We start from the raw sequence: 25098 nt of genomic DNA, 5'->3' as shown, positions 1-25098 counted from the left end.
AACACCTTTTAGTAAATGGACAAACAGGAAATGAAGTTAAGATGAATAGTTCCATGATGTAAGGCTGCCGTATGACTATGGTACTTGCACCATAACCATTGAATCATCACTTGCCACCATGATGCAACAGCTACAAGTGTTAAACATATACACCAGAAAATAGCCTAAAACTCCAGTCTGCATACACATAGGTGCTAACAATAACTCTGGCGAATTAGTGCTGAAGTTTTGAATCCAAGTATTTATTTTGTTTATAGATTTATTTATTCATTTACCTTTAAGCATTTGAAGCAATTGATGATGTCATGAGTAATGTAGAAGAGGTTTTATAAAGTATGATTGGGGTTTTAAGAGGCATACTTACATACACTATCGTTCTACACATAATTAAAGTACACTTAATGAAAGAACACATACGATAAAACAACATAGATGATACATAAAGATTTATCCACACAGATGATTGTGAAATATGGAACTAAATACTGACAAATTACTGAGTCTCACATAAAAAAAGAGTAGAGGGCAGACACGAAAACTTCCCAATGTGGCTGATAGTTAAATATGAACTGAACATTATTTAGTTACTTGCATATGCATTGTATACATAAAACAAGATTCCAGAGAGAACAAAAAAACCTAGAAAGAAAATACAAAAAAACTATATTGTGAGTTATTTAGCAAATCAGGTCTAGTTTTGAAGAATTTTCAAATTCTTTAAGAGTGTGAAAAGGTTTTTCTTTCAGCAATTTTTGAGAATTTTTTTTAAAGACATTAATAGAGACAAATTGTGCCTGCACAAGTAATGTGTTGAAAAGCTGTTTCCTGCACATTCATAACTGCTTTTTTAAGGTTGTAATTGTTAAGGTTTTATTTTATGTACAAAAGATAGCTGGCTATGAAAAGAAATGGAACTGTCATTATCTGTAATCCTTCTGAATAAGGTCTTGTTAGTTCTGGTATTCCCAGAAATGCTCCTCATGGCTTTCTTCTATCAAATCAAAATATTCCTGGTCCTTGAAGAGTTATTCCATAGAAGAATGCCATAGCTTAGATGACAATGAAATAACAAATCACAGGAATTAATCAGTAGTTTCTTAGAAACAGATGTGCATAATTATTTCAGTAGACAGATAATTCATGAAAGCGTTCGAAATATATAGTGTATGTGACTCTTTCAACTTAATTTTGTACTTAGGTATATGCCAAGGTGTTCGGTAGAAGTGGACGCAGCACGAACACTGGATAAACTGAAAGAGATATTTATTGCCTTTTCGTAGCTAATGGCTCACTCAATGCTTCAAACCACATATTGGATGATCCGAGGAAAACTTTGCTTTGCTCCTTCAGTTTATTTATGTCCTTCCCAGAATTTATGAAAGCTTAATCATCAGCATAAACCAGAAACATTCATGGCATATTTATTTATAAATATTATAAACGGTAGTGGCGCACGCGCTGATCCTCGGGGAACACCTCTAGTAACATTCAGTAACTGTGGACTTCGACCATTGTAGCTTAGAGTTTGTTTCCTGATGCTGAGATAAGATTTAATGAGCCAGAATTCCAGGTCTCTAATGCCGTGACACCACAGTTTCTCCAATAATATTCTGTGGTTTACAGGAACAAATGCCTTGCTCTACTCCACTAGTATGGCTTCAGCAATATAATGTGGATTCAGTAGAGAAACCAACAAATAGCTCTTTGTTTGTATCCCTTATTTTTACCTCCATGTTGAATCCATCAGGCGTGCGTATCATACTATGACGGCCCACAGGAACTATGTAAACAAAAATATACCTCTTTGTTCTGCAATGATGTTAAGCGTTAGCTCTGGCGACAACGATTGACGTACAAGCCGTGTTGTTGCTGTTTTGAGTGTAGGGTTGCACGTAAACCGGATCGTTACGTAAATAAAACTAGGGAAAAGCCGTAATGTTGTTATGTAGTATGACATGTTGCAAGAATGCAATTTTCAGAAAAGTCGTGTCAGTTTTCGTGTATTTTTATGCGTCCGGAGATTGTTTCCTACATTAACTCGCTCAAGTCATATGACCGCAGTTGAAAGATGACGGATATGGAAACAGAGTCTACTCCTTTACTTTTTAGGCCGCAGCAGGGTGGACCTTTACCATGGGACCCCAGAAGAAGCCGAATTGCAGGCGTTGTCGTTTTGATAACTTTGACTCTTGAACGGCTGGCATTCTATGCGCTTGTAGCAAATTTATTTGTTTTCCTAAGTCTTGGCGGGTGGTCACCGCGTGCAGCGATGACAGCTGTGCTGATGCTTGTTGGTGTTGCGCATTTTTCAGCTGTTGGTGGCGGATGGTTGGCGGATGCTCTCATTGGGAGGTACTGGGCCTTAGTAACCGGGTTAGCGTTGTATACCTTAGGTTTTTGTTTGTTGGCAACCGCCGCAGCGGGTTTGCTGTGCGTAAGGGATCCAACTAAACCACACTGCCTGTACGAGATGTATGCAATATTGATTGCAATAGGCATTGCAGCCGGGACAGTTCGAGCAAATTTTCCCTCCTTTGGAGCTGAGCAGGTAAGTGATAATCAGATGTTGCTTTGGAGAGGAACTACAGAAAGAACTATATTACAAACTACCCTTGGATGTGTCTTGAAGTTTCTTATTCACTGTAATTTTGTGTATTGTTGTAGGTCAAGTATGGGGGAACAGATTCTTTGAGGAAGTTCTTTAACTGGTATTACTGGTGTGTCAATATTGGTAGCCTTTTGGGAGTTGGTGCACTGTCTTATGTGGCACTAGATATGACCCATGGATTTCTTCGTGCCTTCATCGGGACATCTGCCTGTCTTGCTCTAGCATTGGTGCTCTTTGCTTGCGGTAGACCGTATTATTTAGTGCATCGTCCTGCTGGGTCAGTGCTCAAGAATATTCTCTGCATACTGCGTGAGGCAATTGTTGGACGTTGTCACTTACGCACTACGAGTATTCAAAGGTGAGCAACCGTATGTCTGCATCCCTTAAGTCTTATCACAGATTAACGTAGTGAATATGGTAAACTAAGTAGAGAAGTCTGAAATATGTAAAAGAATCAAGAGATTGTAGACAGTAGGCTCTTGCTGTTATGAATGATATTAAAGATATAAGTGTGATTTTTTTTCGAAGATTCATGTTCCTGCAGTAGCCTTTATGAACTGTTATTTGATGTGGTGGGCATATAGAGTCCCAATTATTTCCTTTATTAGATGCTGGAGCTATCGTCCCTATTTGCAGTGATTTCATAGCACATCATTCATTATAATGTGACAAGTAGTAGTATTTTATTTACAGTAGTACTAATCGTTTGTGGAGGCTTAGTATTCAGCCATATATTTTATAGTAAAAATGTTACAATGCAATAAGTTACGACCTCAGGTAGGCTTACTTGTAGTATCATTACCTTCTTTTGATTAAGCTGTTTCATTTTTATAGTTCTCCTGTTGTTGGGAGGCGATCACAGCGTAATCTTCCCTCGCCTTCATGGCTGGACTATGCCAAAATCCGATATGGTGGAACTCATCATGATTCTGCTGTAGAAGATGTCAAGAGACTAGGAGCTATCTTGTTACTTTTTGTTTGCCTTTCTCCATACTGGCTAGTATTTTTTCAGGTGAGCATTCACTGCACTGTTTATTTCAGTTGTATGAGTAAGCAAATCCACTTATTCTTTATGTAGTCTGATAGTGCTTTTATACCTGGATCAGAATAACAAAATGATTGACAGCTAGTTTTTTTATGGGACAGCAACCATATCAACAGCCAATTGCATCATGAGTTTGGTCACATCTTCTGTCCTCTGCACGGTTGTTATGTTGCTCTCCTCCCTCATTTGCTGTTTAGCAGTCAGCTGTGGATGACAGTCGTGGTCTGCAACATAATTATGATTTGTTATTGTTTCTCTGTCTGGTATGTATCTTTAATAGAATGTGTGGAGCTAACTGGCAAATTGCTTTGCAGCACCTTAACATATAACATATAAACACGCTCAGTATGGAACTGCACAGCTGCCACTACTGGAGCCACATTTTGCTACTGGATAACAGTAAACTGACAACATCCCACCTCCCATGCTCAGCTGTCCATCATTCATTATTCTGATCCAGGTATAGTGGTAATCATTAAGGAACACACGTGTAATTTATGTACAGTGATGTAAATAACAGAGCATTTAATTGATTTTGCCATAAGCTAAATAACAGCCTGTCACATAATGTGGTTACAATTTTGATTCATACCCTGTGTATACCCCCGCCCCATTCTCCCTGCTCCTTCTCAGATATCCTTGTCTGTCTTCCCCCTTTTCTCCAACTGCCAATGCTGCAGTGTGATGGGGTGCACAGTTTTCATAGAGGGGAGGGGTAGCACAGAAAACTCTCTCATAGGTTCATTTATTGTTACCAGAATGAAATTAATGTTAGTTTTCTATGTCGCACACAAGAACGCAAGATTTGTGAAGGGGAGGGGGGGGGGGGGCACTATGGAAAGTGTATAGAAGTGTAGAAGGGGAATATATTGGAGTTCTATGTACAATCAGTGACTTTTTGCCCTGATATCAGTGATGCATTGTAGCATAAGCTTGAAACACAGCAAAACTGTTACTGCTCTGCTGATGCTGACAAACCACAGAAATCGTTCGTTGTTAGAGTCAAGTGTGGGATCTGGCCCATAGGTGGTTGGATAGGGTATCAGCATGTTGTGCTGCTGGCTGATAGTGAATTGAACAGCTGTAATTAAGTTCGGGTTTTTCAGCATATCTCTCCCTCACGTGGGTCAAGCAAACCATTGACCTCTTCTGCTGCCCTTCTTTGTATGTGTTCAGTATCCCTGTTAGCCCTGTTTAGTGATATGTAAGCAGTTTCCTTTGTAGATTGACAGTGTTTCCCCAATATTGTGCCAATGAACCCAAGTCTTACCACCTTCATTACCTACAGCTAAGTCCATGTGATTGTTCAATTTAATATCCCTACAGACCATTGCACCCAGGTACTTTTAAGAGTTGACTGATTCCATTTGTGGCTCATTGATATTGTAGTCATAGGGTGCTACAATTTTGTTGTTGTTTTGTTTTGTGAAGTATACACAATTTTACATATATGTATGTTTAAGGCAGTCTTTGTACCACTTTGAAGTTTTATCAAGATCTGACTGAATATTTCTTCAGTTGTTTTCAGTCAGCAGTTCATTGTATAACGGGCAATCAAATGAAAATGAGGCAGATGACATAAAAAGTATGTAAACTGTTCATTATTTTGAAAGTGATCACCGTTGCTGTTAATACATTTAGTCTACTGACAGACAAGTTAGTCAGTGCTGTCATGGAAAAATGTTTGCTTGTGCCTGCAGAGCCACCATTGCTCCCAGGTGTGCACCTCTTTGTGCAAAGTAAATCTACAAGAGGCAGATTGGAACTGTGTGGAGATTGCGTAAGGGCTCCTCAGCAAAACTCGTGCAGCGTAGTCTTAACAACCTGCCAACAAAATGCTCACCCACACGCTGCCAAGGTTGATTAGACTACTCTGCAGAAGTTTCACTGGGAAGCGCTTATACATCCTTCATATAGCCCCAATCTCTTAATGTTCCAGCGTAAAGTCAAATGCTGGCACACCAGTCGGGAACATTAGAGCAGAGAGGGTCATGAAAGATCCAGCCAATTGCATGCGCACTGAGCTCTCTCTAGGATGATAATGTGATGCCAGTGCCCTCTATGTGAAGAGAACATAAGCGCTGCACCTGACTGGCCGCCCAGTTCTACTGCAGCAAGTTCAAGAATAACATTGAGACTAGTCATTTCACTTCTACTATGTAGCATTGCCTGTACTGAAGGGATTTATTATTTTGTCCGTTGCCCTTCGCTATGGACACATCTGTTTAACATAAAGTTAAGTGTTGTAATCATTTCCTTTTGTAATGAAACTCTTTAATATGATTTGCTTGAATTTTTGTGTAGTGGTCCGAGAAGCTGGTTTCCTAGATACCCCATTTTTGACAACTAGGTAGAATACAACACTCCCCATGTGATTTCCATGTTATTGGAGTCTTCAAGAAAGAAATTCGTGTCCGTCAATATACTTTGGATTAAGGATATAAGCACAGTTCCACAAACATTTTTCCATGAAGTTATTGACCATCTTGTCCATTGTGGGATAAATGCATTAATGGCTATGACAATTACTCTTGAAATAATATACAATTTACTTCTTTCCAGCAGTCGCATTTTCATTTGCCTGCTCCTTATAGATAACTTCACTATTTGAAAATAAAAAATCTGAAGTTACTATTAATATCGTCGGCAAGATCATTAATGTATGACATGAACAGCAAGGATCCCAACACATTTCCCTCGGGCACACATGAAGTTAATTCCACATCTATTGATGACTCTCCATCCAAAATAACACACAGCTTGTCACTGCCAATGAAACTTCAGTCTAGTCACAAATTTCATTTGATACCCTCAGACTTCAAGAAAAATATAATAATTCCAATCTCAAAGAAAATAGGTGTGAAAATTACCAAACTATCAGTTTAATAGGTCACGGATTCAAAATACTAACATTAATTCTTTACAGACGAATGGAAAAACTGGTAGAAGCCAACCTCGGGGAAGATCAGTTAGTATTCTGAAGAAATGTTGGGACACGTGAGGCAATACTGACCATACGAATTATCTTAGAAGAAAGATTAAGGAAACAAACCTACATTTCTAGCATTTCTAGACTTAGAGAAAGCTTCTGACAGTGTTGACTGGAATACTCTTTTTCAAATTCTAAAGGTTTGCAGGGGTAAAATACAGGGAGTGAAAGCTATTTACAATTTGTACAGAAACCAGCTATAAGAGTCCAGGGGCATGTAGGGGAAGCAGTGGTTGGGAAGGGAGTGCGACAGGGTTGTAGCCTATCCCTGATGTTATTCAATCTGTATATTGAGCAAGTGGTAAAGGAAACAAAAGAAAAATTTGGTGTAGGAATTAAAATCCATGGAGAAGAAATAAAAACTTTGAGGTTCGCCAATGACATTGTAATTCTGTCAGAGACAGCAAAGGACTTGAAAGAGCAGTTGAACGGAGTGGACAGTGTCTTGAAAGGAGGATATAATATGAACATCAATGAAAGCAAAACGAGGATAATGGAATGTAGTCGAATTAAATTGGGTGACGCTGAGTGAATTAGATTAGGAAATGAGACAGTTAAAATAGTAAAGGAGTTTTTCTATTTGGAAAGCAAAATGACTGATGATGGTCGAAGTAGAGAGGATATAAAATGTAGACTGGCAATGATAGGAAAGCGTTTCTGAAGAAGAGAAATTTGTTAACGTCGAGTATAGATTTAAGTGTCAGGAAGTCTTTTCTTAAAGTATTTGTATGGCGTGTAGCCATGTATGGAAGTGAAACATGGACGATAAACAGTTTAGACAAGAAGAGAATAAAAGCTTTCGAAATGTGGTGCTACATAAGAATGCTGAAGATTAGATGGGTAGATCACATAACTAATGAGGAGGTACTGAACAGAATTGGGGAGAAGAGGAATTTGTGGCACAACTTGACTAGAAGAAGGGATTGGTTGGTAGGGCATGTTCTGAGGCATCAAAGGATCACCAGTTTAGTATTGGATGGCAGTGTGGAGAGTAAAAATCATAGAGGCAGACCAAGAGATGAATACGCTAAGCAGATTCAGAAGGATGGAGGTTGCAGTAGTTACTTGGAGATGAAGAAACTTGCACAGCATAGAATAGCATGGTGAACTAGATCAAACCAGTCTCTGGACTGAAGACCACAGCAACAACCCCGTACAATCACACATTTGATAATAAATGTAGGTGTGGTAATGAGTTCAATGATTTCCAGAAGTCAGGAAATACTGCAGCTGTGTGACAATCTTCATCAAGTCTTTCATAACGTTATTTGAGAAAAGTGTAAGTGGAACTTCACATGGTTGATATTTTTGGAATCCACACTGTTTTGCATGGAAGAAGTCAATCTATTTTAGATACATCATTAGATTTGATTTGAGAATATGTTCTAAAATTTGTTGACAAATGGATTTCAAGGCTATTGGAGGGCACATATTTCTTGAAATTTTTCTCAATGGATAGAATATTCTATCATCTTTTGGGTGTGCATCTGACATGCTATTATTTCTTCTTTGGTTCATGCTAGGTGGTCTAGAGGTTCCTGCGTGATCATCACAGATTTTGCTGGAATTTTGTGTGAACAGTTGCGTATGTTTCCAGCAAACATTGGTAAAGTTTCACAGTCACTAATTCAGTACTTCTGGAGATATAGTTATTTGTTTGACCCTGTAGCACAGCTGCCAACAGTGCGCCCATAAGTTTTCGGCAAGTTTGATATGTATATATCTCCAGCAATATTCTCTTGAAAGAAACAAAACTGGGCCATCTTGTGCAATGTTTTGCACTTTCATAAGTGAAATAATAATAAAAAAAACTCTCAGGAATTTCAGTGTGGATTATTTGAAACAAAATCAGTAGGGAATAATAGATGTTAAAGAAAAAAATATGTAGTTTAGCTTTCTATCTATATTTGGAAGTAAATGCGGGAGAAACCTGATATATTGGACATGTAAATTTACCAGTACAGGGTCTTAGAATACAAAACTTCATTCTCCTACTGCTTTCCAGTAGTTTACAAATTGAGGGCAAAGAAAAGCATTTTTTGCTGGTTTTGGCCCACTTTTGCAAGAAAGTCTCCTGGACGCTCTTCTAAACCATTTTCATTAGCAAGACTACGTTCCAAACCACTTAAAGCCTAGATTTGGTTTTGCAATGTAAGCATATAATGCCCTAAAAAACAGTGACAAGGTGGAGGTGTATTGAAAATGGGCCCATATTCTGCTGGCACTCAAATTAAATTTGACATCGTTTAGTAATTTCCATAATTTTTTAGTACTTTATGGCAAAGGGAATATCAAAAGCTTTGATGACTAGGAAGTGAGATAAAGTCCGAATAACTTGAAACTCTTCATAAAAGGCATGTCTTTTCCACAGTTCATCATAACAAATTTCAGGCTATTTTTCTGCTACAACTACAGAACCAAATTAGTTACAAACTTCCCAGTTTAACTGTGAATTACCAAGGTAGTGGAGATCGTGGTAGTAAAACTGTTGCAGAACAGCTGCAACACATCATATAAATAGCCTTCAGGTTTTACACCATTGTCACATTGTGGAAATTTTGATGAATTTCGTACCAGTCTTCATGACAGTTTTTGGAATGCTTTTGTGTTATAGAGAATTATTAGAACATATTTTCACTGTATAATGCAATTGATGTGCTGGTTAAATTGCTGTTGAAGGTCTGGTGTATTGAGTGTTAGCATTGTTTGAGGTTTGTGTGCAACGTTAGTGTACTGATGAAAAATTGTATTAATGTGTTGCTATAGTCCTTGGTGGCTTAACTGCTGCTGGTTCATTTTAAAGTGAGAAAACTAGAATTCCCATCACATTAGCGGCCACATTCGATAGCTGTGCAACAGCAGCTGTGGGTGGGTTTCTTTCCACACATTGCCAAGCCTGATAAGAGTTTCTTTACACAGGATCTATAAGTATCAGAGACCAAAGCTAGAAGAGGTCTTTTTAAGGTTCCTAAGCTTATCTTTTACATCAGTCCTCTTAATTGTTTTACAGGTTTCATTAATTTGCTGTAGAATATCATGAGGACAAATATATTGCTGGCCAGATGATGTCACTGATGGGATTATTTGCAGATAAATTTTGAAAAGCAGAACTAAAAAAACTACATTTTTGAAATATGATTATCTCAGGTTATTAGAGCCACAAAAGAAGAGAAAACTATTTTTTCTATTGGATTCCTTATTCCTTTTCATTTTCTATAAAAGGAATTTTGTACAGCTGAGTGGTGTAGAGATGTCTAAAAAACAAAATTGCCAACTTATTTGCAGTTTTTCTGACTCAAGCTCATTTTCTAGTCATCAGAACTTTTGATACTATCTTCCACAAACAGTATTAAACAATTGTAGTACATGTAAAAAGAGTCAGATTTAATTTGAGTATATGGCCCCAGTTTCAATGCACCTCCACCTATATTACGATGCACTCGCACTGCAAAACCAAATCCTGATTTTAGATACTTTAGAACTTGGGCTTTCTAATGAAAATGTTTAAAAGAGTTTGCAGAAGACTCTTTTTTCATAAAAGTGGGCATTTTTATAAACATCGTCTGGCTTGTCCTCAGTTTGCAAACCACTGTAAAGCAGTAAGGGAATGAAATTTTAAATTCTAAGATCTTGTATTAGTAAGTTGTTATGTGCAAAGTTTCAGGTTTATTCTGAAATTACTTCTGGAGATACAGAAAGCTAAACTTCACATTTTTTCAAGTACCTATTCTTTCTGTCAACTTTGCTTCAATTTATCAATATGAAAATTGCTCAGAAAATCTTTTTTTAATGTTTTGCTCACGAGAGTGCAAAAAGCCGTGCATGATGGCATTGTTTTGTTTCTTCCAAGAAAATATTTCTGGAGATATTATGTCTCGAAGTTACCGAAAGATTATGGCTGTAATGGTGGTAACTGTGCTGTATGGCCAAACAAATGACTTATCTCCAGTAGTATTGAATTAGTGATATTGAAAGTTTACTAATGTTTATTGGGAACATGTGTGGATGTTCACACAAAATTTCAGCAGAATCGGTGAAAGGCAGGTGAGAACTTTTTCCGAAATAAAAAAAAATTGACGTGGAAAGGCCCTCTTCTGATGTTTCAACTTTTCAGCTGATAGTTAGACAGCCATATTCAAGGTGAGTTGGTGACACAATTAAAATCACTTGACCCAAGACTGTGGAGTAAATGTATGTTTGCTTCTCTTACATTTGCAGCAATGTTAGAATCAACCTCCTGTAATACTCCTTGATTTCCCTTTGTAAAGGGACATGTTTAAAAGAGTTTGCAGAAGACTCTTTTTTCATAAAAGTGGGCATTTTTATAAACATCGTCTGGCTTGTCCTCAGTTTGCAAACCACTGTAAAGCAGTAAGGGAATGAAATTTTAAATTCTAAGATCTTGTATTAGTAAGTTGTTATGTGCAAAGTTTCAGGTTTATTCTGAAATTACTTCTGGAGATACAGAAAGCTAAACTTCACATTTTTTCAAGTACCTATTCTTTCTGTCAACTTTGCTTCAATTTATCAATATGAAAATTGCTCAGAAAATCTTTTTTTAATGTTTTGCTCACGAGAGTGCAAAAAGCCGTGCATGATGGCATTGTTTTGTTTCTTCCAAGAAAATATTTCTGGAGATATTATGTCTCGAAGTTACCGAAAGATTATGGCTGTAATGGTGGTAACTGTGCTGTATGGCCAAACAAATGACTTATCTCCAGTAGTATTGAATTAGTGATATTGAAAGTTTACTAATGTTTATTGGGAACATGTGTGGATGTTCACACAAAATTTCAGCAGAATCGGTGAAAGGCAGGTGAGAACTTTTTCCGAAATAAAAAAAAATTGACGTGGAAAGGCCCTCTTCTGATGTTTCAACTTTTCAGCTGATAGTTAGACAGCCATATTCAAGGTGAGTTGGTGACACAATTAAAATCACTTGACCCAAGACTGTGGAGTAAATGTATGTTTGCTTCTCTTACATTTGCAGCAATGTTAGAATCAACCTCCTGTAATATTCCTTGATTTCCCTTTGTAAAGGGACATTTGAAAAGGGAGTTCAGCATTTGTCCTTTTGGTTTGTTACCCTCAATTTATATTCTGGTGTCATCCATGAGTTTCTGGACACGAACTTTGGTGCCATTACCAGCCTTTGGTTTGACAAAAATTTCTTGTGTTTCTGTGAGAGATCTTTCAGCGATATTCTACCATTGGCATGTACCAACATGTCTTGCACCTCATGGGTCCAGGCAACCTTTTCATTTTTATATGGTGTCTTGTGGCAATTTTCCCATTCTTGTAGGGGAACTCTGTGCATTGTGACATTGTGAAGAGAGGTGCGTGCATCGAGCAGTTGCTTCTGTATCACAAAGTGCTGTGCTGGCAGGGGAGAGGGGTTGTCTGTATGGCATGCCTGCTCACTGATTGTTGTTGGCCAGCGTTGAAGTGGTGAGTGATTTACTGCACTTTGCCTGGTATATATGTTGTTGCGATCCACAATAGTTGACAGTGACCACTGCCATTTGCACAAGTGTTACCCGCGAGATATTAGTCTGGTGGTGGTGATTCCCCCTGGTTACAGATACACCCTTGACATGGTGGCACATGAAAAGACCAGTACCTGGATGATTTTGGAAATGGAATGTTCCATGCATCTCACACCTACAACATTTGTTATTGTTGTGTTGTTGTGGTCTTCAGTCCTGAGACTGGTTTGATGCAGCTCTCCATGCTACTCTATCCTGTGCAAGCTTCTTCATCTCCCAGTACTTACTGCAAACTACATCCTTCTGAATCTGCTTAGTGTATTCATCTCTTGGTCTCCCTCTACGATTTTTACCCTCCACACTGCCCTCCAATACTAAATTGGTGATCCCTTGATGCCTCAGAACATGTCCTACCAACCGATCCCTTCTTCTGGTCAAGTTGTGCCACAAACTACTCTTCTCCCCAATCCTATTCAATACTTCCTCATTAGTTATGTGATCTACCCATCTAATCTTCAGCATTCTTCTGTAGCACCACATTTCGAAAGCTTCTATTCTCTTCTTGTCCAAACTATTTATCGTTCATGTTTCACTTCCATACATGGCTACACTCCATACAAATACTTTCAGAAATGACTTCCTGACACTTAAATCTATACTCGATGTTAACAAATTTCTCTTCTTCAGAAACACTTTCCTTGCCATTGCCAGTCAACATTTTATATCCTCTCTACTTCGACCATCATCAGTTATTTTGCTCCCCAAATAGCAGAACTCCTTTACTACTTTAAGTGTCTCATTTCCTAATCTAATACCCTCAGCATCACCCGACTTAATTCGACTACATTCCATTATCCACGTTTTGCTTTCATTGATGTTCATCTTATATCCTCCTTTCAAGACACTGTCCATTCCGTTCAACTGCTCTTCCAAGTCCTTTGCTGTCTCTGACAGAATTACAATGTCATTGGCGAACCTCAAAGTTTTTATTTCTTCTCCATGGGTTTTAATACCTACTCCGAATTTTTCTTTTGTTTCCTTTACTGCTTGCTCAATATACAGATTGAATAACATCGGGGAGAGGCTACAACCCTGTCTCACTCCCTTCCCAACCGCTGCTTCCCTTTCATGCCCCTGGACTCTTATAACTGCCATCTGGTTTCTGCACAAATTATAAATAGCCTTTCGCTCCCTGTATTTTACCCCTGCCACCATTAGAATTTAAAAGAGAGTATTCCAGTCAACATTGTCAGAAGCTTTCTCTAAGTCTACAAATGCTACAAACGTAGGTTTGCCTTTCCTTAATCTATTTTCTAAGATAAGTTGTAGGGACAGTATTGCCTCACGTGTTCCAACATTTCTATGGAATCCAAACTGATTTTCGCCGAGGTAGGCTTCTATCAGTTTTTCCATTCGTCTGTAAAGAATTCACACTAGTATTTTGCGGCTGTGACTTATTAAACTGATAGTTCGGTAATTTTCACATCTGTCAACACCTGCTTTCTTTGGGATTGGAATTATTATTTTCTTCTTGAAGTCTGGGGGTATTTCGCCTGTCTCATACATCGTGCTCACCAGATGGTAGAGTTTTGTCAGGACTGGCTCTCCCAAGACCGTCAGTATTTCCAATGGAATATTGTCTACTCCCGTGGCCTTGTTTCGACTCAGGTCTTTCAGTGCTCTGTCAAACTCTTCACGCAGTATCGTATCTCCAATTTCATCTTCATCTACATCCTCTTCCATTTCCATGAAATTGTCCTCAAGTACATCGCCCTTGTATAGACTCTCTGTATACTCCTTCCACCTTTCTACTTTCCCTTCTTTGCTTAGAACTGGGTTTCCATCTGAACTCTTGATATTCATACAAGTGGCTCTTTTTTCTCCAAAGGGCTCTGCCCTGTAGGCAGTATCTATCTTACCCCTAGTGAAATAAGCCTTTACATCCTTACATTTGTCCTCTAGCCATCCCTGCTTAGCCATTTTGCACTTCCTGTCGATCTCATTTTTGAGACGTTTGTATTCCTTTTTGCCTGTTTCATTTACTGCATTTTTATATTTTCTCCTTTCATCAATTAAATTCAATATTTCTTCTGTTACCCAAGGATTTCTACTAGCCCTCGTCTTTTTACCTACTTGATCTTCTGCTGCCTTCACTACTTCATCCCTCAGAGCTACCCATTCTTCTTCTACTGTATTTCTTTCCCCCATTCCTGTGAATTGTTCCCTTATGCTCTCTCTGAGACTCTCTACAACCTCTGGTTTAGTCAGTTTATCCAGGTCCCATCTCGTTAAATTCCCACCTTTTTGCAGTTTCTTCACTTTTAATCTACAGTTCATAACCAATAGATTGTGGTCAGAGTCCACATCTGCCCCTGGAAATGTCTTACAATTTAAAATCTGGTTCCTAAATCTCTGTCTCACCATTATATAATCTATCTGAAACCTTTTAGTATCTCCAGGATTCTTCCATGTATACGACCTTCTTTTATGATTCTTGAACCAAGTGTTAGCTATGATTAAGTTATGCTCTGTGCAATATTCTACCAGACGGCTTCCTCTTTCATTTCTTACCCCCAATCCATATTCACCTACTATGTTTCCTTCTCTCCCTTTTCCTACTCTCGAATTCCAGTCAACCATGACTATTAAATTTTCGTCTCCCTTCACTACCTGAATAATTTCTTTTATCTCATCATCCATTTCATCAATTTCTTCATCATCTGCAGAGCTAGTTGGCATCTAAACTTGTGCTACTGTAGTAGGTAGGTATGGGCTTCGTGTCTATCTTGGCCACAATAATGTGTTCACTCAGCTGTTTGTAGTAGCTTACCCACACTCCTATTTATTTATTCATTATTAAACCTACTCCTGCATTACCCCCATATGATTTTGTATTTATAACCCTGTATTCACTTGACCAAAAGTCTTGTTCCTCCTGCCACTGAACTTCACTAATTCCCCCTTATCTAACTTTAACCTATCCATTTCCCTTTTTAAATTTTCTAACCTACCTGCCCGATTAAGGGATCTGACATTCCACACTCTGATCCGTAGAACGCCAGCTTTCTTTCTCCTGATAACGACGTCCTCTTGAGTAGTCCCCACCCGGAGATCTGAATGGGGGGCTATTTTACCTCTGGAATACTTTACCCAAGAGGACGCCATCATCATTTAACCATACAGTAGAGCTGCATGCCCTCAGGAAAAATTACGGCTGTAGTTTCCCCTTGCTTTCAGCCGTTCGCAGTATCAGCACAGGAAGGCCGTTTTGGTTAATGTTACAAGGCCAGATCAGTCAATCATCCAGACTGTTGCCCCTGCAACTACTGAAAAGGCTGCTGCCCCTCTTCAGGAAGCACATGTTTGTCTGGCCTCTCAACAGATACCCCTCCGTTGTGGTTGCACCTACGGAATGGCCATCTGTATCGCTGAGGCACGCAAGCCCCCCCACCAACAGCAAGATCCATGGTTCATGGGAGGGGGACCTACAAAGCAACCACATCCAAAAAACACTGAATGGTCCATTACAGGGTCTGGTGGTAACCCAGTCATGTGATGGGCCAAATTATTCTGTATGGCAACATGAATACTATTTCTCCAACATAATGGTGATCACTAATTCAGTTGCTCATAAGTGCGGATATAAGCAGTTTGAGGAACAGAGGAAAATATGGATCTTGATGATGGCGATAGAGGGGGAGGAAGGGAGCAAGAAATGGGACTGAAATCAGAGACATATGACTAGAAAGTGGACAGAGAGAAATTAAATACTAGGACTGGTAGGAATTGAAACTGGGATGGTGATGGAACTCAAATATACTTTTGGAGTGACAAAGATCAGTTGTACAGCTCAGAGAAATGATGTTGGCCTGGGAGAAGGTGTGCTTGTATTAACACGATTCACGTTGCCTGTCGCACTTCACATAGTGTAGACCGGGAACTGTCTGCTAGACATGCCCGATGTAAAACTGACTGGGCACGGCCCGTGCTGCCTGAGTTGTTGTTCCGCTGGCAGAGGGCGCGGCCGAATTCTCGCGTGCCCTCTGGTGGACAGGACTTTAATTGCGGCAACTACCGTCCGTGACATGCGGTGCTGATGTGCACCTCCCGCGATCTTTCTGGTGGCTACTGCACTCCTCCTCCTTCGGGGGGCGAAGCCACTGTGATCCACTGCGTCGGAAGGTGGAGCGTCATGCAGTAGCGATGACCTCCACGTCTATTGGAATGCTGGAGTCGGGGGGGATCTGCCAACCCTCGAGCCGGAACCTTCGAATACAGTTGGAACTGACCCACACGAAGAGGCCCCTGACGTCCCACCAACGGAGTCCGGGACATAATGGGCGACAAGCTGTCGAACTCCTGATCCCGTTCCACCTTGGGAGGGGCAAGACCCAGTGACAGGGACGATGGGGAAGGCTGACCACAGGTGAACCAGCCTCCTGAGAAACCGGGCCTGCGAGGGGGGGCAGCTTTTGCCGGGGCATCTCTAACGACGGCGATGCCGGTGCTGGAGCTCCTGGAGGCCGCCAAGGCTGAGAACCATCGCTGTGGCAGAGTCACAGGTGGGAGGGGCGGTAGCGTCCCCTGAGAAAACAACACGGGTGCCAGCAGTGGGGAAGCCGGCGCCTGAGGGGTGGGAGGGTGGCTGCCCAAATGTGGACGTAGCTGATTTTGGTGATGACGTACCTTCCAGTTCCCCGCCTGTGAGGTATAGAGCCGGTGGCCATTGCGGCACAGGACCACCGCCGGTATCCAACGTGGATTGCGACCAAACCCATGTGCCCACACCGACATACTCGGTGGAAAGCTGGGTACCCCGTTTTGCGAAGACTGGCGAGGACCAGGCCAGAGGAGGTGCAGCAGAGTCCTTGGTTGGCGCCCGTGGAGGAGCTCTGCGGGGCTACGTTCTCCCATCGGTGTGGTCCAGTATGCCGTCAAGAAAAACGTCAACGCCTCATCTGCGTCTTAAATGAGCACACCATGCGCTCGACTTCCCCATTCGATTGTGGATGAAAGGGGGGAGAGCAAAGGTGCCGAATACCGAAGCGCCTACAAAAATCGTGGAAGGTCTGCGAAATAAACTGAGGTCAATTGTCCGATACCAGGGTGACTGGCAGATCTTCCACAGAAAAGATTTTTGCGAGTGCTTGGATTGCAACTTCTGAAGTGGTTGAGGACCAACGAACCATATATGGGAATCGGGAATAAGCATCAATGACAATGAGCCAAAAGCCATTGAGAAACGGGCCCGCAAAATCTATGTGAACACGTTCCCATGCCTGGGTTGCAGGCGGCCATGAAGAGAACGCTGACCTGGGAGATGCCTGTTGGCTCGCACACTGGGAACAGGCGGCCACCAAGTGCTCAATTTCTCTGTCAATACCCGGCCAGTACACATGTCTGCGAGCCAAGGTTTTAGTACGGGAAACACCCCAGTGCCCCTCATGTAATAACGTGAGGACCTCCATTCGCAAACTTGCAGGAACAACCATGCGAGGAACTCCTTCCAAGACTGGGAGTTGGTCTCGTAGAACAAAATAATTACAAAGAGGGTCCGAGGCCCAGCCTGGAGGTCGGGACGACCCCCCCTGCTGAACGAGGCGAACTACTTGCCAGAGAGCTGGATCAGCTGCCATTTCCGTGGCGACTCTAGAACTAGGCGGGACGCCACATCCAAATGAAAACACATAATCTTTTCCCGATCGAACTTAGGATCTGGGCCCAGCGGAAGACGTGAAAGAGCGTTGGCATGCTGTCCGGTAGGGCGAAAATGAATGTCATAATGGTACTTAGAGAGGAACAAGGCCCAGCGCTGCAGTCTGTGGGCCGCCCTATCCAGAATCTGAGAGGCAGGGCCAAATAACGATATTAATGACTTATGGTCAGTGATTAACTGAAACTTCATGCCATACAAGAAAGGGTGAAACTTGGTAACAGTGTAGACAATGGCCAAAGCCTCTTTTTTCCACCTAGCGGTAATGGGCCTGCGCAGGACTAAGAGTTTTAGGTGCAAACGCCAGTGGGTGCTCGGAGCCATCCCAGTTGCGATGGGCCAGGACCACCCCCACCCCATACTGCGAAGCATCTGTAGCCAGGACCAACAGCTTATTGGAGTCAAAAGTAGCCAAACAAGGTGCTGATGTGAGAAGGCCCTTCAACGAGGTGAACGCTCACTCGAATGTAGGCGACCAATCAAAAGGAACACCCTTGCGCAGAAGGCAGTACAGGGGGCGGGCTATGGTGGAAGCCCTGGGAATGAACCGGTGGTAATAGGCAATCTTGCCTAAAAAAGCTTGTAACTCCTTCAGCGAAGCGGGCTGCGGAAGGTCGACGATACCTTGGACCACTAGGTGGCTGGACACCGTGGCGAGAGATGGTGTAGCCCACATACTCAATGGACGGTTGGAAGAAGTTCAACTTATGTAGGTTGCAACGCAGGCCCACGGACCTGAATTTGAGAAAGAGGGTTCGAAGGTTGTGCAAGTGTTCCTTCATGCTGTGGCCTGTGACAATTATGTCGTCCAGGTAATTAATACAATGAGGGATTGTTGACGTGACGTGCTCAAGATAATGCTGAAATATCGCCGGGGCACTGGATATTCCGAAGGCCAACCGCTGATATTGGTAAAGGCCAAACGGGGTGTTGACGACTGCCAGCCGTTTGGAGTCCTCATCAAGTGGTATCTGATGATAAGCCTCTGAAAGATCGATTTTCGAAAAATATTGGCCTCCCGCCGTGTCGGAGAACAATTCATCAGAACGAGGCAAGGGGTAGGTGTCCACCACCAATTGGGAATTAATGGTAGCCTTGAAATCGCCACAAAGACGTAATTTCCCCGAGGGTTTCCTGACAATAACGAGGGGCGAAGCCCACTCACTAGAAGAAATGGGAAGAACGACTTCGAGGGCTGTCAGCCGGTCTAGCTCTGCTTTTACCTGAGGGTGGAGAGCCAAGGGGATCTGCCTCGTGCATAGAAAACGCGGGCGAGCTGATGCCTTCAACGTTAAGTGAGCTTCAAAGTCTGAAACACGGCCCAGGCCCTCCTCAAATATATCCTTAAAGTCAGAGGTCAAAGATTCCAATGACTGATAGGGAACGTCTTCGGGGACCAACTGTATGGTGTCTGCGATAGAAAAACCGAAAGCTTGAAATGCATCCAATTCAAAAAGATTAGCGGAGCTCGCATCACTGACAACAATGAAAGTAAGAGGCCGAGTGACTGATTTATAAGTAACGTCGGTAGTGAATTGACCCAGTAGGGGAATGAACTGTTCACCATAACCGCGGAGGTACCGGTAAACTGGCGCCAACGGGGGCGACCCAAGGTTGGAGTAAGTTTGTGCATTCAACAAGAAAACTCTCGCGCCCGTATCTACTTGCAGTTGTAATCGGCGCGGCCGAACCGACACCTCAATAAAGAGAGTGTGTTCCGATGCGTCGGGAGCCTGGCCCGATGAAACTTCCTGAATGTCAACATCCGTGTCCTCTGTACCTGCTTCCTTCGATTCTTTTGAGGCTGAGCGGCAAACTTTAGCAATGTGTTCTTTTTTATTAAATTTGCGACAAATGGCCCAACGCTGGGGGCACTCTGACCAATCATGATGTATATAGCACGACGCACAGGACGGTAACGGGGGCCGGCGGCTGGAACTCTGCTTATGCACCATGCGGGAGCGGCCGTAACGGCCGGATTGTACCGCTCGCACGTCATCCACCCCGGACGCAGTGGGCACGGCCGCGCCATCCTGAACCGCTGCGACGTCGCACCACACTTCCAACTGTTGACCTGCGGCATGAGAGACTTCATACGATTGAGCGATGGACAGGACTTCCTCAAGGGAAGGGTCTTCCAACTCCAGGGCCCATTGCCGGACCTCCCTATCAGGGGCTGAACGAACAATGACGTCTCGCACCATAATGTGGGCGTACGACTCTCGCGACTGCTCTGTGACAAAATAACACTTGCGACTAAGACCGTGCAGGGTAGTGGCCCACGCCCAGTAAAACAGATGGGGCTGTTTCTTGCATTGATAGAACTTACCCTAGCCGCCACAACATGCGTGCGGCGGCGATAATATGAAGACAGCAATGAACACAATGCATCGAAAGACAAGGACGAGGGTTCCTGCAATGGCGATAGCTGCCACAAAACTTGATACAGCAAGGGAGATATCCAAGACAAGAAAAGAGCACGACGTACCTCCGCATCGGCAACATGAAATGCCTGGAAATGCTGCCGAAGGCGATGTTCATATGCGTCCCAATCCTCCACCGTCTCGTCATACAGCGGAAAGGGAGGAGGGAATGGCGCTGGAGCAGACTGCGTGGAGAGCAATGCCTGAAGTGCTTGTTCCGCAGTTGCCATGAACTCCGCTGCTCAACCAAAACCCGCACTAAATCCTCCGTGCCGTGGATAAGCTGCGAAACCGGAACGACGACACAACACGCGAAAGAACGACCCTACTCATCGCCAATTGTGTATTAACACGATTCATCTTGTCCGTCACACTTCACATAGTGTAGACCAGGAACTATCTGCTAGGCATGCTCGATGTAAAACTGACTGGGCACGGCCTGTGCTGCCTGAGTTGTTGTTGTTCCGCCGGCAGAGGGCGCTGCCGAATTCCCGCGTGCCCTCTGGTGGACAGGACTTTACTTGTGGCAACTACTGTCCATGACACGCTGTGCTGATGTGCGCCTCCTGCGATCTTCCTGGTGGCTACTGCAGTGCTCATCAAAATTTTATGTCCTACAGTGTAACTTTGTCTATTATTAGGCATGTTCAGATTTGAAGTAGTCATCCCTATCCCTCCCAAGAAGCAGTTCCACCTCCTTGTGAGCCCATTTGAGTATCCTAATTTATTTAAAGGTTGTTGAGCGAGACAGCAACCTGTCGGAAATACTTTTAAAAAGCTTTATTTCACTGTTGTGGCCAGTCTGTTTCAACAGGTGCATATTGAATAACAAGTACAGAGTTAAACAATACCAGGGTGGAAAAAATAATCCTATTTTACCATTATGCCACTTATCTTCCCAACCATTGGACACAAGACCTATTCCACACACATCGTCAACATAACCAATCCCACTGCTAGGAGTGGCACATTCTGTTGTCTGAAGGCATGTCCATCTATGTCAATAGATATATCATATATATCAACATTGCTTCAACCACTGGAAAATGTTTCTTTGTGCACAAGATCACAAAACAGCTGCCATTGCCAAACTTCTGCAAGGGGCAAAATCGTCACTGCCCATTTAGACATGTCACTCATCATAGTGTAGTGCATTTAGTGACTGTCTCACAAACCATGCTGTCTAGAGTCTTTGTCATCTTCTCCTTTACCTCTTCAAATCAGTTATGTTTATAATCCTTTGTGTTACGTTTCACTAACTTGCTTTGATCTTCCACTATCGCCTTCAGTTTCATGACCTTCACATGGAACTTTATGATAGTTCCTTTGAGTACACTGATGGCTATCGGACTGACTGTGGTGTTGGGTGTGCCTTCGTCATTGGCACTGACATTTTTCGGTATCAGCTTCCGCAACACTGCTCAGTATTTACAGCAGATCACTTCGCCCTGTATCAGGACATGTGGTAAATCTGGCAACACAGACTTTTCAGTTGCATCATCTGCTCACTCTCTTAGTGCCCTTAAAAGTTTCGCTGTGCTGTACACTGTCCATCCCTTAGTGCAACGGGTCGAGGAAAGCTGTCACTTGCTCACTCTTGATGGAGCCTCTGTTGTGTTTTGTGGGTTCCTGGTCACATTAGCCTGGCAGGAAACGAGGCTGCTGATGCTGCTGCCTAGGCTGCAGTCCTTTTACCTCAGTCCACTAGTTCTTATGTGCCCTCCAATGATCTCTGTGTTGCTGTCTGTCAGCAGGTGGTGTTACTTTAGCATCACCGCTGGTCCTCCCTTCATGGCAACAAGCGCTGGGTTGTGAAGCATCTTCCAGTGACTTGGATGACCTCCTCTTGGTCCTCTTGCCGTGAAGAGATCATTTTAATTAGGTTGCATATTGGGCACTGTCTTTTTAGCCGTTGCCATTTGTTAAGTGGTGCTCCCCCACCACTTTGTGCACATTGCACTCAACTTTCGATGGGCCGCCATTTCATGATGGAATGCCCCCCCCCCCCCCTTTTTTTTTAAAAACTGCTTTTGTTCTCGTTTGTGTTTGCCATCTGAGTTATTGGCCATTTTAGCAAATGACATGCGGGCTGTTGACTATGTTTAACTTTTTATCCGTCGTAGCACTATGGGTGAAGGACATTTAATTTTTATTTCTGGATCTCTGTTTCTCTATGACATATTTTATAGACTGTTCTCCCTGTCCCTGTTTTTAGCTGTCTTCTCTTCCATCAATTGGGATTGATATGTGGTCATGTTTAACTCCTCTCTTTGTCTTTGTGTTCCACAGTTTTGACATGGGTACCCTTCTACGGTGTTGCCAACCCACAAAAAAAAAAAAAAATCATATTATGATCAAGTACACTTATTTATTAAACGTGCCTCGTAATATGGTATTGAAGGCATTGACAGACAAGGGTTTCATTATTGAGGCAATACTCAAACGGGAAATATGCAGCGCATGTGGTTAACCTGTAGTGAGATGTTTGCCATTGTGTGTGGATGGCAAACTTGGTGTATATAAAGTACACCAGTGGAAAGAAGCAATCAAAACCTTCACTGTGTGTTAACAATGGCAATGTTATTGACGGCAGCATCAGTAAAACTGAGTTACTAAAAGTGTGGCTCTCTGAGATCCCTTCACAAAAGAAGACAAAGTAAATACTTCAGAATTTGAATCAAGAATAACTGCTAACATGAATAACTTAGAAATACATATTCTTGGTGTAGTACAGCAGCTTAAAACATGTAAGGAAGACAAGGCTTCTGGTCTAGATTGTACACCAGTCGGGTTCCTTTCAGGGTATGCTGATAGACTAGCTCTGTACTTAGCAATTGTATACAATTGCCCGCTCGTAGAAAGATCTGTACCCAAAGACTGGAAAGTTGCACAAGTCACACCAATACCCAAGAAAGGAAATAGCAGTAATCCACTGAATTACAGACCCATATCACTAACATCAATTTGCAGTAGTGTTTTGGAACTTATACTGTACTTGAATATTATCAATCACCTCGAAGAAAACAATTTACTGACAAATAGCCAATGTGGATTCAGAAATTTTCATTCTTGTGAAACAATTAACTCTTTATTCTCATGAAGTAACGAGTTGTATTGACAGGGGTTGTCAAATTGATTCCATATTTTTAAATTTACAGAAGGCTTTTGACACTGTTCCTCACATCGACATCTAATTAAATTGCGTGCATATGGAGCATCATCTCAGTTGTATGACTGGATTAGTGATTTCCTACCAGAAAGGTCACAGTTCATAATAAGTGACAGAAAATCAATTGAAACAGAAGTAATATCTGGTGTTCCCCAAGGAAATGTCATAGGCCCTCTGCTGTTCCTGATCTACATAAACGATTTAGGAGACATTCTGAGCAGTCTTCTTAATTGTTTGCAGATGATGCTATCATTTACCAACATGTAAAGTCATCAGATGACACAAACGAGTTCCAGAATTATTTAGACAAGTTGTGTGCATGGTACAAAAAATTACAATTGGCTCTAAACCATGAAAAGTGTGAAATAATCCACATCAACGCTAGAAAGAATCCACTAAATTTCAGTTAGATGATAAATCGCACAAATCTAAAGGCTGTTAACTCAACTGAATACTTAGGGATAACAATTAAGAATAACTTGAATTGGAATGATCACATAGATAATGTTGTGGGCAGAGCAAACCAAAGACTGTGATATATTGGCAGAACACTTAGAAAATGTAACAGGTCTACGAAAGAACTGATTACACTATGCCTGTCCATCCTCTTCTGGACTATTGCTGTGCTGTGTGGGACCCATGTCAGAAAGGGTTGAGGGAGTACATTGAGAAAGTTCAAAGAAGGCATCTCATTTTGTATTATCACAAAATAGAGGAGAAAGTACCATGGATATGATAAACAAATTGGGGTGGCACTCATCAAGACATAGGCATTTTTCACTGCATCAGCACCTGCTCATGAAATTTCAATCATCTATTGTTTCCTCAGAGTGTGAAAATATTATTATCATCAATAATATTATCATCAAAATAAAATAAGAGAAATGAGAACTTACATGGAAAAATTTGAGTTCATTTTTCCTGTGTGCTGTTTGATAGTGGAACAGTAGAGAAGTAGCTTAAAGGTGGTTCGATGAACCCTTTGCCAGGCACTTAGTGGTGAATTGTAGAGTAATTATGTAAATGTAGATGTTCCATGCTCAACGTGTTTGATTCAATGCAGGCCAATGTTCTATAAACTTTCTGCTGCAGTTGCATTACCCTGCATACTGGCTTCAATTTGATGGTTTGATAAAGCACATTTGTAACAATCAGTTCACTGTTTCACTTTTTGATATTAGTGAGGCCATCTTGTGTGATCTTATACAGATAACATAATGCCCTGCCTGCTGGCTTGCAAGATAGAAGTCCAGATACAAATTGATCTGAGAACCGGAAGGTAAAGTGGCCACTGAGTCTAATTTTTTGGGGAATTTTACTTACTTGTTTCTCGGTTTGTTACCTAGCTCTGCCTTGGAAAAACTATAGATAATTGCAGTACAAAAATGCTCACAATGCAGAAAAATAAATAGTACACATGGTCACACCCTGAAAGCAACTGACAGTTGCAACAGTTTGTGGTGTATTAGCATAAAATAAAATAGACTGGTGAATAAAGTAATAGTGGTTGCCATTATAGAATGTGGTGTGGTAGGACAAACACTACAGCAGAATGGTCTATAGCTACAGATTTACATTACATAATGACACTTTCAAGGGGCGTGCCTAATCGTGTACAAGTGCAGTCACTTTGAAATTCTATCACATGATTTTCACAACTTGTAT

The 25098-nt window shown here is 41.8% G+C and overlaps 1 protein-coding gene across 1 annotated transcript in view; it reads left to right on the top strand.

Moving 5' to 3' along the window:
* The first annotated feature begins 1675 nt into the window (after window positions 1-1675).
* The window catches only part of LOC124545054 (solute carrier family 15 member 4-like), a 70213-nt gene continuing 46790 nt past the window's right edge, over window positions 1676-25098 (top strand). The window contains exons 1-3 of the mRNA XM_047123842.1: window positions 1676-2548; window positions 2665-2966; window positions 3443-3620. Of these exons, the coding sequence (XP_046979798.1) occupies window positions 2069-2548; window positions 2665-2966; window positions 3443-3620 (960 nt within the window). The 5' untranslated portion in view covers window positions 1676-2068. The remainder of the gene's footprint in view (window positions 2549-2664; window positions 2967-3442; window positions 3621-25098) is intronic.

This window comes from Schistocerca americana, chromosome 8, assembly GCF_021461395.2.
Source record: "Schistocerca americana isolate TAMUIC-IGC-003095 chromosome 8, iqSchAmer2.1, whole genome shotgun sequence".
Taxonomy (NCBI): Eukaryota; Metazoa; Arthropoda; class Insecta; order Orthoptera; family Acrididae; genus Schistocerca; species Schistocerca americana.
This window is presented reverse-complemented; position numbering and strand designations above follow the sequence as displayed.